The 15,054-nt window shown below is 48.0% G+C and overlaps 1 protein-coding gene across 8 annotated transcripts in view; it reads right to left on the bottom strand.

Annotated features, from left to right (window-relative positions):
* Positions 1 to 5,541, bottom strand: part of RBFOX2 (RNA binding fox-1 homolog 2) — a 282,729-nt gene extending 277,188 nt beyond the window's left edge. For all 8 annotated transcript variants that reach the window (XM_039230419.1, XM_039230423.1, XM_039230421.1 and 5 more), the window contains exon 1: positions 5,266 to 5,541. In XM_039230419.1, coding sequence (XP_039086350.1) covers positions 5,266 to 5,451 — 186 coding nt within the window. In that variant the 5' untranslated portion in view covers positions 5,452 to 5,541. The remainder of the gene's footprint in view (positions 1 to 5,265) is intronic.
* Between the last annotated feature and the right edge of the window lie 9,513 nt (positions 5,542 to 15,054).

Here is a 15,054-nt window from a genome sequence, read left to right as displayed (position 1 = left end):
TAGTTTTTAAAGTGATTGTGCCTCAGTTTCTCCATTAATACTTGCAGCTCTGGTAGTATCATGGGCTGAATGTGTTCCCCAATCCCCCAAAATTAGTACACTGAAGTCCCAGCCTGCACAGTGTGATGGTATTTGGAGGTGGGGTCTTTGGGGAGTGATTAGGTCTAGTTTGGGTAGGACTTCAATAATGGGATCAGAACACTCGGAAGAAGAGAGGAAAGAGATATGTCTCTCTTGCCAGGAGCATTCACCCAGAAAAGGCCACGTGAGCACAGCAGGAAGCCAGGAGAGAGCCCCTCAGCGGACACTGAAGATCTGCCAGCACCTTGGTCCTGGACTTCTAGCCTCCAGAATTGTGAGAAATAAACTTCTGTTGTTTAAGCCATCCAGTCTCTGATATTTTGTTACGGTACTCAAGGAGACTAAGACAAATAGAAATGAAAAAGTCAATAATTTTTTGTGAGACCTCATTCATGGAATTACTTGGAAAGAAAGCACATTGTTTTTATAGCTCTACTCAAATGGTAGCACCATGTCCAGCATCAGCACCAAATACCCAAACAAGAGTCCAAAGAGCCATCATCCACTTGGGAGGAAAGAAACCCAGGAACAGGCAAAGGGAAAGATCAAGTCTTAAAAAAATACAGCATCCACGTAGCAACCACAGGCTGGCTGGAAGCCTGGCCCTAAGTCCAGGAAGAAAGGTTTCCTACTTCCAGAATCAACCACTAATATGAACAACTGCTGAACCCGCTTAACTAAACTGGATTTATGACTCGATGGTCAGAAGCAGTTAGCTGGCCGTGTAATAATCACATACCAACATTTCACTGCTATAAAGAATTTTGCTGAAGGCTACAAGTAATAATTAAGGTGCACCTTGCCTTACTTATACAGCAGCTAAGTTCCTATAAAGTCGCACAAAAACTGAATTTTTGTTCATCAAACTGTCTATATTCACCACAAGGGCTGACCAAAAGAATTCACTCCCGAGGATGTTTTATAGAGCCCGAGTTTCATACACATCAGACTTGCTTACAGTGAAATGAACCTCCCATACCTATACATGTAACTCATTTAACTTTCTACCAGGCGAGAGTGCAGTTATTTCCAGCACCCTCGTTAACAACTAAGTACATTTCTCAAGCTGTATTTCAATTCTTATGTTGGATTTGTCTCTTCCGTCCTCCCCCACCCGAGCTCCTCTACTTCTATACTGTTTTCAGAGCTGTACTCATGCCTCTTCTGTCCACATGAAGCTTCTGGAAACTGACCTTGAAAAGTACTATCCTTCCTCTCTCCACCATGGTTCCTTCTTAGCCTAAGGATTAAAACATAAGCACACAGACTCTCTCGTGTCCTCTGTGCTCTACTTTGGGAAGTAAAGATTTACCCCAAAAGCATACTGGCCATAACTCAACAGGGTTCAGCTTTGGGATCTACAGCTTTGTGTTGCCTCTCAGTAAACAGTCTTGGGACATTAGCCCCACGAAACGATTTCTTCCTGTAACAAAAGGTTAATTCTTGGACATTCAGAAGACTGAAGAATTTCATAAAAGAACTCTCTATTTGATGATCTTTTCCATTCCTTAATCATCTGTAAAAAGCTTCAATTTCAACTTCACAGGCATTAAGTACTTACTATGTACCTAAAACTGTCAGGTATTATAAAGGATAGAACAAAGACAATACAGTTCCTGTCTTCTAGAGGCTTACAGTCTCACTAGGGGAACAAGAATAAGACCAAGGGACAAAACAAGATGATGCAAAATTAGGCACCAAAATAACAGGAGGCAAGATGAGAGTCTGATTGGTGTGACCGCAGTTGTCAGGGAAGGTTTCCTAGAAGGACCTATGACCTCAAGAAAATGCCACTTGTGTTAAGATACAAGGGGGAAAAAATGTGGGGCGCCTGGATGGCTCAGTCCCTTAAGCATCTGACTTCGGCTCTGGTCATGATCTCACAGTCTGTGAGTTCAAGCCCCGCACGGGGCTCTCTGCTGTCAGTGCAGAGCCTGCTTTGGATCCTGTCCCCCTCTCTCTCTGCCCTTGCCTCTCTCTCTCCCTCTCTCTCAAAAATAAATAAATACTAAAAGTAAATAAATTTCAAAAAAAAAAGTGCTTTAACCCATACACCCATAAAAAGGGGGGCTACTCTGGATTTTTTTTAAGTGCATATTATATAGGGCCTAAGGGCATTTCTAAACAGCCACAATCATCTCCTGAGACTGTCTCCCCCCCCACCCCGCTCCTTCTGCTCCAGCTACACTGGCCTCTTGTTCTCACACACATCTAGTGCACTTCTTTCTCAATGCCTCTTTACCCCCAGTTCCTCCACCGCCTGAACCCCTTTCCCTCAAATATCTGGATGGTTCATTCCCTCACTTCACTGCACTCTCAGATCACCTATCAGAGAGGCCTTCCCTGACCACCTTCTTCACTCTCTAGCCCTCTCCTTGCTTTAAGTTTCTTCCTGGCACTTACCACCCCCTAATAACAGTTGATTTCTTTACTGTCTCTTTCCATCAGATTATTAGTTTCACGAGAGCAGAGTCTTTGTTTTGTTTATTGCCACGTCTCCTAGGCTCTAAAACAGAGCCTGGCCCATAGCAGCTGCTCAATAAACATTAGTTAAATGAATATCAAATACCCTACCATTATCATCAGAATGATACAGCAAAGTACTAGAGCTATAGGTCACCGAGGGTCAAATTTTATCTTTTCATGAACATTTTTTTCCTTTACTCAGACTGTGCCTCAAGTTTCAACCTTCCCATAAAGCCCTCCTTGACCATTTCAATAGGAATGACCAGTCTCTCCTTCTTCTGGACCCAGTGGCACAAATGCTCCGCCTATTGTGGCTCTAAATTATGCAATGACCTGTGACATCATGCATCCACCCTGTGGTATCTCTGCTCCTGTTCCTCTGGAACTTACATACACACAAAACCATACACACACATATTCTGTGCGTGCTCTCTCTCTCTCTCTCTCTTTTTAATGTTTCACCTATGTTGTCTCTCCACCCAGATGGAAGCACCAAGACCCTTAAGGTCAGGGGAACTTGATAGATTTCTTAGAAGATTATTAGAAATCATCCTGTACAAACCCTGAATTTTACAACTAAGGAAACAGATGTCCCCAAGAGAAGGGATTTTCCCGGAAGCATACGGCTCGTTGAAGGTGGGGGGGCTAAACCAACAAGGATCTGAATACCTGGGTGATATGCTGTATCCGAACTACAGCAATGAGAATGCATGACGTGAAAAATAAATAAAGATCCACAAGTATGCAGAAAGAAAAGGAGGTTCTCTGTGGGATAGTTCTAAGTTGCCCGTTTGTACCCAATGGGCCTAATCCACTCCTTCCTCTGCATACTCCAAAGTCCCTGCACACTGCTCCATTTCCAAATACTACTGTCCTCAGCCAATTTGAAGGCAACCAGCAAATAATGGGCCCCGGGAGGAAAGGAGAGGAAAGGGAGGGGAGGGAGTCTCACTTTGCCAGTGACTGACAGAAACAATGAATGAATATAGACACACACAGATACGCACACGCCAAGCCCACCCTGCTCACCAGCACCCACATCCAGCCGTCCCTTCGGGGTGGCCGATGGTAACCCACCTCACCTGAAGTCTCCTCATATTCCTCGATTTTTTCTCCAAGGCCCTGAGCTCTTACTTCGCCCAATCCCTCTGACCAACAGAGTTCTGATGGAGAACAAAAGCAGGCAAACAAAAGAATTCAAAAAATAAACATCGAGAGGGTCACTTTACCCAAAGCAACACACGTTAACAGAGTGGCGGCTGCAAAGAAGACAGAGAAGCACACAGCAACCACGCCAGGCTTAACGGCGGCTCGGTCTCTAACACAGGAAGTCAGGCAGAGCCTTGAAAAGCAGGGAGCAGAGCACAGGAAGTCTTTTAGCACTGCAGGGATTTCCAAGAGTGGTGTAATGGAGAGAGCACAGGAATAGGAATGAGACGACTAGGCTTCTAGCTCTAGTTTTGCCACCAGCTAACCAGGTGGCCTTGGGCAAGTCACTAGTTTTCTCTGGACTTTTGATTCCCCATCTATAAAATGAGGCAGTTAAAGCATTCTGAGACTAGAATCCTGTCCAAAAAGGATGAAAAAAAAAAAAAAGAAAAGAAAAGAAAAACCACAAAGACGAAAACTACTGACACCCCCTCCCACCAAAAAGTGCAAGTAAACCATTCTGCTACGAATCTTCCAAGTCTATCCAGATGAAGAACCCCTGGGAGAAAAAAAAATGAGGTCTCTGGTCCCTTCTATCTCTAACATTCTATGATTCTAAGAGATCTCTAAACAGCTCCTGGTAGGTGGGCTCCACCATCTCACAGCCAAGTATTTTTGGAACAGAGACCAAATCCTAAAAGGTAGGAGGTTTTCAGCGCTTTCTCAAACTACAAAGTCAACTGACATCACCACTGCCTTTCCCTTCCCTACCCAGATCAACCGGCTCACCTTCGAGTCCCCAACTCAGAATCCAGTCTTCCAACAGCTCTATACCCCAGGACATTTAGGCCCCAGGTCATGAAAGAGCTGGTCTGCACCCTTGCCATGTAAACTAAGGAGGGGCATGTCCTGTGTCTCTCTCCAGACTCATCAGCGCGCTCCACAAAGTTAATGAGACCGGGCACCACGGTGTCCCCACACCACCACCAAACTCCTCGTACTTCTCACACTCCTTGTGTAACTGATTGAACCCACAAGCTAAGCCACATCCCCTTTGGGCTCTCGAGGAGTTTTCTCGCTTTTCACTCTTCTTTATATGCCGCTCCCCTTCCCCATCCCCGTGATTGTCGAGGGCGGCCAAAAAGGTACTCCTTCTTGGGAGGTTTCCCACCGCCGCCCCCCACCCCCACTCAGTGCAGCGGCTCTCCGGGCAACAGACCCAGGGGTCTCCCAGCTTCCACTCCACCCCAAGGAACTAAGGAAGGGTCTGAAGAAATGGAATCCATCTCAACCATGTTCGATTTCCCCCCAAAACCTATTCACGCGTCGGGGCCCGCGCCCACCCCCCGGGATCAGGACCCTCTGGGGCACCCCAGGCTCCTCCTGCACCCTTCGCCTCCAAACCCGAGGAGCCCGCCCCGCCTCCCAAACAGGCCCCGACCGGCCCCCTCCCACCTCCAAGCCAAGACCCCTCAAGGCCCACCCCCTCCCGGCCCCAGCGCCCCCGCCGCCCTCGGGGCCCCCCGCACTGCACCCCCGCCGTAACGGGGCGCCGTCCCGCGCGGTCACCTGCATCCCGCCGCCGCCGTCGGCCGCCGCCTCCTCGGTGCGCGGCCGCTTGCTCAGGCCGGGCTCGGCTCCGTCTCCTCCCCCTCCGGGCACCGGCAGCTCCAGCTCCGACTCCCGCTTCATCCCCCGGGCAGCGGCGCCGGGCCCGAGCTGAGGCGGCTGCTGCGGCTGGGCGCCTTCCGCCATCCGCCCGCGCCCCCCTCGCCTCCGGGAGCCGGGCGACCCGCGACAGGCCACCTCCCCCTGGGCCTCGGCCCCGACTGTCGCGACAGGCGGGCGCGCGCCTGCCCCCGCCCCCGCGTGCGTGCGTGCGTGCGCGCGCGCGGGCCCGGCGCCCCTCGGCGGCTGGCGGTGGCCGCTCGTCGCTCGCCGGCTGCTCGCTCACTCGCTCGCGGCGGCCGGCGGGTCGCGACGGGCACTCGCTCGCGCCCCCACGCGCACACGCGACCCCGGCCCGGCCCGCCGCGCGCCCCGCCTCTCGCACTCACGGAGCTCGCCCGCCGGCCCGCGCTCGCTCCTTCACACTGCCCCTCGCCACACGCCGGGCCGAGGGAGGAAGGGGGCGGTCCGGGCTCCCGAGGCGTGGGGAGGGCTGTTTGTTTGGGGGGGGAGGAGGGGCTCGGGACCGGAACGAGCTGACTGGCCGGGAGCCTCCGACCCGCCACTGTGGCAGCCCCGGGAAGGCGGGCGGAGAGAAAGGAGGAGGGAGGGACCGGGATCTGGGACTCCAGCCCGCGCGGGAGGCTGTGGCGGGGCGGCGGCGGCGGCGGCGGCGGCGGCGGCGGGGGCGGGGCCAGCGCCCCTCGGCAATCTCCGCCGCCTCCGCTGCGGGCGTCCGAGGGAGGCCGGGAAGCGATCGGAGGAGTTCGGGAATCTCCGGCCCGGGCGAGGGGTTGTCCTGGAGGCGCCGCGCCGCTGGAGTGCCAGCCAGGGCGGAGGGGGCGGGGTCTGTGTTTGGGGGGCGGGGCCACGATCCAGGGCGGGCGGAGCTTGAGAGACCAGAGGGCCGTGGAGAGTTATTCTCGCGGAGCTGTGACCCGGGTTCGCCCAGGTGGCCGCCTTGGTTCCAGACAAGGAAAGAGTCTTTGTGTGGAAGGGGGCTCTTTGCCTTCCCCGCCTCGCGCAGAACAACGGGGATCTCCAGCTGGAAAGTCCAGGAATGAAGCCACCACTACATGGCCCTCCCAAGTTCTGAAAGACTTTAATCATCATTATTATCCTACTCCTGATCATCTTAATAATATCCGATGTTTGTAAGAGCTTTACAGTTTGCACAAGGGGTTCACATACCCCTTTTGAAGCTGATGGTATAGGCAGAGTGAATACCATGATCTATGTTTCAATGATGATGAACCTGAAGCTCAGTTAAGTACTGCAGCTAAAAAGTGGCAGATTCAGATCTCAGGACACCAGATCATATTCTCTTTCTCTGCACCTCGCTGCCCGTGTCATACTTTATTGCTTCTCAACATCATACAAGCAGATATATATGTGCAATAGCTTCTGTCTCCTACCAGATTTAAAGGACCAAGAGAACATCTACTTCCTGTGAGTTCCATCTATGCTGTGTACATTATAGAGACACAGTGATGTTGAGTAAATGACCTGGATTCTACTAATTAGCTTAACCAAGTTACTTCATCTCTTTGGACCCCTGCTCCGTCATTTGTGAAATGAGGAGACGGTTTAAGATCAGTGGTTAGCCTTCCTCTCTCACTCAGGACATTTGTCAACACCTAGAGACATATTTGTTTGTTACAACTGGAGGGGGGGTAAGGGTGTCTGGTATCTAGCGGGTAGGGGCCCGGAATGTTGTTGAGCATCCTGATACGAACAGGATACTTCCCACAACAGTTATTCAGTCCAAAACGTCAATAAACTGAGACTGCAAAACCCTGGTTAGATGATTTCTAAGGTCATTTCCAGATGGGTCTATGATATGTCCTTTGAATTTGGGTTTAACCTGGCTAGTACTGGAACAATACAATGGTAAAGATCCCTACTTTGGAATCAGACCAACACAAGTTTGAATCCAAGCTTTACCACCTACTACCCATATGGTTTTGGACCGGTGATAACTTAAGAATTTCTGTTAGAAGGGCTTTAGGGCCTGCACACCGTTTGGATAGGAAGACTGAAGGAATTGCCTTGAAGCCAAGTTTTCATACCAAGCATATTTTTTTAACGTAAGCTAAGTTATAGATCAATGAAAATAGTCAAGTTTTAGCTCTGCCACTTACAAGTCATGGTGCCTTGTAAAAGCTACCTAGCCTTTCTATGCCTCACTTTCTTTATCTGAAAATTAAGATAATAACAGCATCTCCCTGAAGGGATTAGGGTGAGTCTTAAATGAATTATCACACATAGAACTTCAAACAGATTGGCCTACGGTAAGCACTCAATAAACGTTAGCTATTATTACTATTATCAGGATCATTTTATTCACGTTTTAAATGAGAGTGAAAAAAAGTTCATTATCAAGATCAAAGAGTATCAGTATCACTGCTGTGGGTTTTTAAATTTACATAAGGTGGCTACGGGTGCAACTGCTAGAGATTAAGATGAGCAGACAGCTCCCCAAGTGACCCCTTCATGCAACCACTCTTTTGGGCAAATTGCTTCTTTTCACTAAGCCTTATATTCCTTGTCTGTAAGATGACAACAATAGTCACAGTGTTGTTCTAAGTATTAAATGAGACAAAATAAAGCACTTAGCACAGCGCCTAACATAGCGACTGCTTAAGAAGTGGTAAATATTTATCATCTAATTTGTTTAGTGATTGTAAGCTACAGGCTGGGGGCCCACGGAGCTGGTAAGAGAAGGTGGTTAAGAGAAGAGAGTATTAAGACATGTCTTAATATTGCTACTTGGGGGCTCCCAGGTGGCTCAGTGGGTTAAGCCTCTGACTTCCGCTCAGGTTATGATTTCACCGTTCAGGAATTTTGAGCCTGCATCAGGCTGTCAGCTCATAGCTTGCTTCGGATCCTCCCTCTCCGTCTCTCTGTTGCCCCTCCCCCACCTCTCAAAAATAAAATAAGCTTCAAAAAAAATATATTGCTACTTGGGCCATTAAGTTGGAAGTTCAAATGCCTGCAAGCCTATTCCTGAGCTGAATTAGGCAGCACCAACCTAAGTCAGGGGTCCCTGTTGACAGTACCTCACAGCAGATGGGGCTTGAACCTGTCAAACCAAACATTACGGCTTTGTGGAAAAATCAGGATGTTTCCTGGTGGCCTGTGGACCAACAATAACTTTTTTTTTTTAAACTAAGGACACTGGTGCTTGGCTTTCTGAAAACGTTACCTTCTAAACCAGTATCCTAAGAATTCTCCTCCCCTTCATATCTGCCTTACCAAAATACTAGAAGCTAAATGATGCTGGGTCCTTTCTGGCCTACTCCATGACCTGGCAAGAAATGAGATTTGGGGTCAGGACTGCTTGTGACTCAAATTAGTGTTATTCAAGGAGTGCACCGGTCCCTAAGAAATAGAGTGAGGTAGTATGGGAATGTTTGAATGACCAGGCAGAACAAAGAGAAATTGGACCCTGCTCTGTAAATAAGCATTAAGCATTTAGAGAGAGAGGGACTTGGAGCCTGTAAGTAATAGAAGAAGCCAGAGGCACCCATGGTGGCATGAAGACAGGATCATTTCTTGCACATACATGTACAGCCACTTGTTTGGGAGCAGGTTATAAAACATTACAGAGGAAGGGGACGATTAAAGAATATTTTCCTAGAAAGAGGTTTTTTTTGTTTTAATTTTTTTTATGTTTTATTTATTTCTAGGAGAGAGAGAGAGAGAGAGACAGCGCGAGCAGGGGAGGGTCAGAGAGAGAGGGAGTCACAGACTGAAACAGGCTCCAGGCTCGGAGCTGGCAGTCAGCACAGAGCCCGACGCGGGGCTCGAACCCACAAACTGCGAGATCATGACCTAAGTGAAAGTCGGACGCTTAACCGACTAAGCCACCCAGGCGCCCCTCCTAGAAAGAGTTTTTAGCTGAAGGAACTACTGAAGTATTTATTTATCCATGTATTTATTTATTCATTTATCCATGTATTTTTTTTAATACTGATTTATTTATTGAGAGACAGAGAGAAACCGAGCGTGAGTGGGGGAGGGGCAGAGAGAGAGGGAGACACAGAATCTGAAGCGGGCTCTAGGCTCTGAGCTGTCAGCACAGAGCCGGACGGGGGGCTCAAACTCAAGAACCGCAAGATCATGACCTTAGCTGAAGACAGATGCTTAACCCGAGTCACAAAGGTGCCCCTGTTCATTTACCCATTTAACAAACTATGAGCAAGAGTCTGGGATACCAAGATGAGTAAAATTGATTCTTAGTACCAAGGAGCTCATGGTCTAGGGAAGGGATGAACATATAAAAAAGACAATTATAACGCATCACAATAAGGAGATCATCTTTCCTAGCAGTCAAGGAAATGGCTTCTGGTGTCAAACAGACATGGGTTGGAATCTAATTTGGCCACATATCTGACCTTGGACAAGATCCTTAGCATCTCTGATGCCCTGGTTTTTTCATTTGTGTAGCAAGTATGGGTAATTCCCAATCCAATATCCAGCCTCCTCTTAACTCCTTACCAGCAGACCCCCAGCTTTGTTCAGGGCAGAAATCTGCCCAGCTTTAAAAAGAAAAAAAAAACGTAGAATTCTCGGGCTCCCTCTTAGCTAAGGGTGGCCACATCACACAGTTCTGGCCAGCGCCAGCGAGATGTAGGTAGGTATGGGACAGTGCCCCTTCCCAACTAATCAGACAAAATCACAAGAAGAAGAGGCTCTTTACCCTTCGTTCTTTGCCATTTACGCTTCCTCCTGCCTGGAACACAGCTTGGAAAACAGCAGATGTCTTGTCTCCACAGTGACAGAAGCCACATGTTAAGAATGGTAGTGTGGAATGACCATAGCAGCCTTAGCCCATCTACCTCTAATTGATTGTTATTGGAGCAAAATAAGTTCCTGTTTCATTAAGCCACCATGAACAGGTTTCTACCTGCAGCCAAACTTAACTCCTAATTCATATAATCTATAAACTGAGGATAATAATAGTATCTCCCTCCCTAGGGTTTGTTTTGTGCATTAAATAATGCATGCAAAACACTTAGCATGACACCTGGCTCATAGATACACTCAGTAAATGATAACTTAGACCTTTTTACTACTATTATTACTCCTATTACCCTTATTAAGATGATTATTATATGTGCCAGGAACTTCAGGAGCATATAGGAACATGTAACTCATCCTGTCTGGGGCAGTTAGTACAAGCTTCACTGAGGTTACGGTTCATGTAGCTCTTTTTTTTTTTTTTTTTTTTTTTTTTGAGAGAGAAAGAGACAGGGCATGAGCACGTGAGGGGCAGAGTGAGAGGGAAGGAGACACAGAATCCGAAGCAGGCTCCAGGCTGAGCTGTCAGCACAGAGCCCGACATGGGGCTGGAATCTCACGAACCGTGAGATCATGACCTGAGCTGAAGTCAGACACTTTACTGACTGAGCCATCCAGACACATGTGGGCCTTTAAAAGTGAGGAGGAGGGGTGCCTGGGTGGTTCAGTCGGCTGGCCATCTGACTTTGGCTGGGGTCATGATCTCATGGTTCCTGGGTTCAACCCCTGTGTCAGGCTCTGCACTGGCGGTGCAGAGCCTGCTTGGGATTCTCCCTCTTTCCTCTCTCTCTGCCCCTCCCTTACTCACATGCTCTCTCTCTCACTCGCTCGCTCTCTCTCTCTCAAAATAAATAAATAAACTTTATAAAAATAAAATGGGGGCGCCTGGGTGGCTTAGTCGGTTAAGCATCCGACTTTCACTTAGGTCATGATCTCGCGGTTCGTGGGTTCGAGCCCCGCGTCGGGCTCTGTGCTGACTGCCAGCTCAGAGCCTGGAGCCTGTTTCGGATTCTGTGTCTCCCTCTCTCTCTGACCCTCCCCTGCTCACACTGTCTCTCTCTCTCCTAGAAATAAATAAAAAATATTAAAATAAAATAAAATAAAATAAAAATAAAATAAAAGGGAGGAGGAGTTTCCCAGGAGATGGGTTCTGACAAAAAGTGGGCAAATTCTTGTGTGCAAGGGCACAGAAGGGATTCAGCACTGTTCCCCGAGAGAAAAATTCTGCTAGGAGGTAAGAGCGCCGGACTTGGGGTCAGATCGCTGGGACCATAGTCAGTGCAGCTGTGGTCCTTAAACTGAGACTGGAAGAGCTAAGTGGGGCCTCTTCCTCCTTAAACTGGGAGAAGAGCCATTGTGGGGCCGTAGGAGATGCATTCATCCCCCTTTATCGGTAGCTTTGCTTTCTGCCATTTCAGGTGCGCATGGTCTGGAAGCAGATGATCCTCTTCCGGACAAACTGTCAGAAAGCCATAGTAGCCTGATTCTACATCACATCGCCTGCGTCCCTCACTTCACTTGATCTCATTGTGTAGGCATTTAACCATCTCCCATCATCGCGAGAAGGGTGAATACATAACACGAGATATTTTCAGAGAGAGAGACTGCATTCATGTAACCTTTATTACAGTTATTGCTGTAATTGTTCTATTTTCTATTTTATTATTAGTTATTTCTTTGCCTAATTTATAAATTAAATTTTGTCACAGGTGTGTACATATACGGGAAAAACGTAGTACATAGAGGGTTCAGGACTATCCATGATTTCAAAATGTAGGGGGGGGTCTTGAACTATCCCTGGTGGATAAAGGGGGGCTACTGTAATACATCTATGAAAGACTGAATCAAATGCCTGTTATTGTTAACCCAGTACTCTGCTTACCGACAGACATCACACAAATCTCTGGTATTTTTTTGGCATAAATATCTCTATTTATTTGTTTGTTTGTTTAGAGAGAGCACACACATTTGCATGCATGAGAGTGGGGGAGGGGCAGAGGGAGAAAGAGAGAGAAAGAGAGAGAGAGAGAGAGAGAGAGAATCTCAAGCAAGGTCCATGTTGGGCATGGAGCCTGACATAGGGCTCCTGTGAGATCATGACCTGAGCCAAAATCAAGAGTCGGACATTTAACCTCACTGAGCCACCCAGGCACCCCCAAATCTCTGTATTTATAAACTCTGAGAATATGAGCCCTTTCTTAATCACTTCCTTGATTTCTGTGTCCCTCGCCAAGTGTAGAGCTTGGCACAAATATGTGGCTATTCCAACAATCCTGAAAATATTCAAAAACCCAGACCTAGCTCTCACGTTCCCCCCGGAAGAACAGATAAAGACCCAGAGCAGAGCAGATGAGCTTAGAAGTGCCGTCTTAACCATGTCCTCTTCTAAACAAAGAGCGCCTGGGGCCTGAGTCCTTCCCTAAAATTTATCATCTCTCTAATCAGAGAGAGAAGGGGAGATATAAATAGAAGAGACCATTTTCTACTCCAAAGCTTTCTTTTCCCAAAAAAGAAAGGCGGAGAATACCCTTGATAATTCTTCATCGGCCAGAGGAAGTGAAAACAGCTCCTGCCATGTGGCCTGCTGATCCGGGAGCAGATACAGCGCCTAATGAGAAACTGAGTTCAGCAAAAGAGGGACGTGTGATGTTTAAGCCTCATTAGGACTATAAAACCAACCCTTCCGACACAAGCCCTGCTATTGACTTTGACCTCACTTCCCTTACCTCCCTCCGCTCATGGCATTATTGAACCTGGGTTTTTCCTATAGGCCAGAACCTTGCCAACCCTTTTGCCCTTCACATAATGTGTTTGTCTGGTTTCTATTTCTGTAGTTTGATGAAGGATGATAGCAGGGTATTGAGTTGTTGTTTTTCATTTAGTGCAGTCACCGCCCTCACCCTGCCCCCTACCCCCACCCCGCTCTCAAGTCGGGCTTTCATTGTCTGTTCTGCACCTCATCCTAGGTTTTGATTGCTTCCTTACAGAGTGGGGGAAGGCACTTTATTTTCCAGGCCCTGGTATATATAACGTCGTGGATCCATCTTTCCCGCAGAGATATATGGCATTTTGAGACTGGAAATGACCTCAGAGGGGAAAGATGGGGAAGATCTGGGTGTTCACTGAGCCCCTCACACGCGCCCGCCCCTGAACTAGGTGTGCTTTTTTTTTTTTTCATTTAATCCTCACAACACATCGGCAAAGGAGGTAGTATTACATCTCTTTTTACAGATGAGAAACTGAGATCCAGAGAGGTGAAATGACAGACTCAAGGTCACACTGAATGGCTGCCGACAAAGGTCCCCCTACTCCAAGTCCACGGCCCCTCATGCTTCCCTGTGTCTTTGTGGAGGTTTTAGGGCGTTTTAGTTTGGGTGGATACAAACCTTCTAGGGAGGGAGAACTTTTTGTTCTCTGAAACAGAACTTAATGGTCTCAACCCTGCGTTCCACCTGGACATTAGCTCCTAGATCTCTACTGCATTAAAGCATTAGGTCTTCATTGTCTCTACTGGTACCTGCTTAGTTATCTTCCTCCACATCCCCATCTGGCATTGACGTTGATTCCTACTGGCCTCCACTGAGCTGTCCTGTCTGCTCCTCAGTCATTGATTCAGCCAGAGTGTGGCTTACCCAGGGCCTCTCCAGGAAAGACTCTGTCTTATGGCTTCACACCTCTGCCAAGGGCATGGAAAACCCTAACTGCACCCAGGAGGTCTTGGGATTCTCTGAGAAGCTGTCTCTGGCCCTTGCTGTGTAAACACACTGAGGAGGCATCACTACTCTTCATACCCTTGTTAGAGGGGAACGCTTGCAAATGTGTCCCCTCCAGCACCTCCTGATGGGGATGGGAGGCACAGATCTCCTCTCCCTACGGATGTCACACCCACCTGGAGCTCTGTGTCTTCCTGTCTCCTCCCTGAGGCTCCTTCTAGGAGGAGACAGGAGACAGGGACCCTCCAGAGACCCAGTTCTGTCCCCCTCTGCAGCTTGCCTGTTGCTTTCTCTCAGTCCTTGTCACATTTGCCTCTTCTGGGCGGGGGCGCGCCAGACAGGTCCAGGCTGATTCTGATTCTGGGAAAAATCTCCAGGTTTCATGGCGTGTAGATTGCATGACCAGAGTCATGCAGGGGTCAGACTATGGGAGTTCAAAAGACCAGACTTTCGAAACACAGAGACTTTTCTCTCGAGCCATGTGTTTCAAAAGGCTATTTAGAAATTCAAAAGCTCAGTCCGGATTCTTCTTTGTCTTTATTTATTCCACTGTAACGGCCTTATTCTGAAAGGAAGGGAGGGTAGGAACCATGGAAGTTACCTGCAAGAGGGAATGAGAGTACAGGTGAGTTAACTCCCTGCTGACACAGGGACACAGTTCTCAGCCTCTTCTGTCATTGGGATGGGGACATGTGACAACATTCTGGCCCATGGGATGTGGGTAAAAGTGATAGATAGATAGATAGATAGATAGATAGATAGATAGATGATAGACAGATAGAGGCCACTTACGGGCCCAGCCCCTGAAGACATTTCTACCAACCCACTAACTCTCTTTCCCCCTCTGCGGCAGTGTGGAGGCCACCAGCTAAAGATGGTGACATCACAAGAGGAAAGGAGCCTGGGTGCCTGAGTTGTCAACTGGAGTAGAGCTGCTTGGATAAGAAGCTTCCCCACCAGCCACCAACAAGAAATGAAACTGGATCGTGTTAAGCCACTGAGGTTTCGGCTCTGTGTATATATTTTAGAGCAGATTATGTTACTTACTCTGACTGAGAAAACCACCTAAATATTGTTCTATCTCAAAATCAATGTATAAAAGATCAGAGACTGGAAATCAGAAGCTCAACAACCATTTGGATTAAAACCTATGAAATTGGAAGTGCATAAAATG

Source organism: Hyaena hyaena, unplaced genomic scaffold (genome assembly GCF_003009895.1).
Source record: "Hyaena hyaena isolate Hyena2069 unplaced genomic scaffold, ASM300989v1 scaffold_46, whole genome shotgun sequence".
Classification (NCBI taxonomy): domain Eukaryota; kingdom Metazoa; phylum Chordata; class Mammalia; order Carnivora; family Hyaenidae; genus Hyaena; species Hyaena hyaena.
Note: the sequence above shows the minus strand (reverse complement) of the source record. Positions and strands in the feature narration are given on the sequence as shown.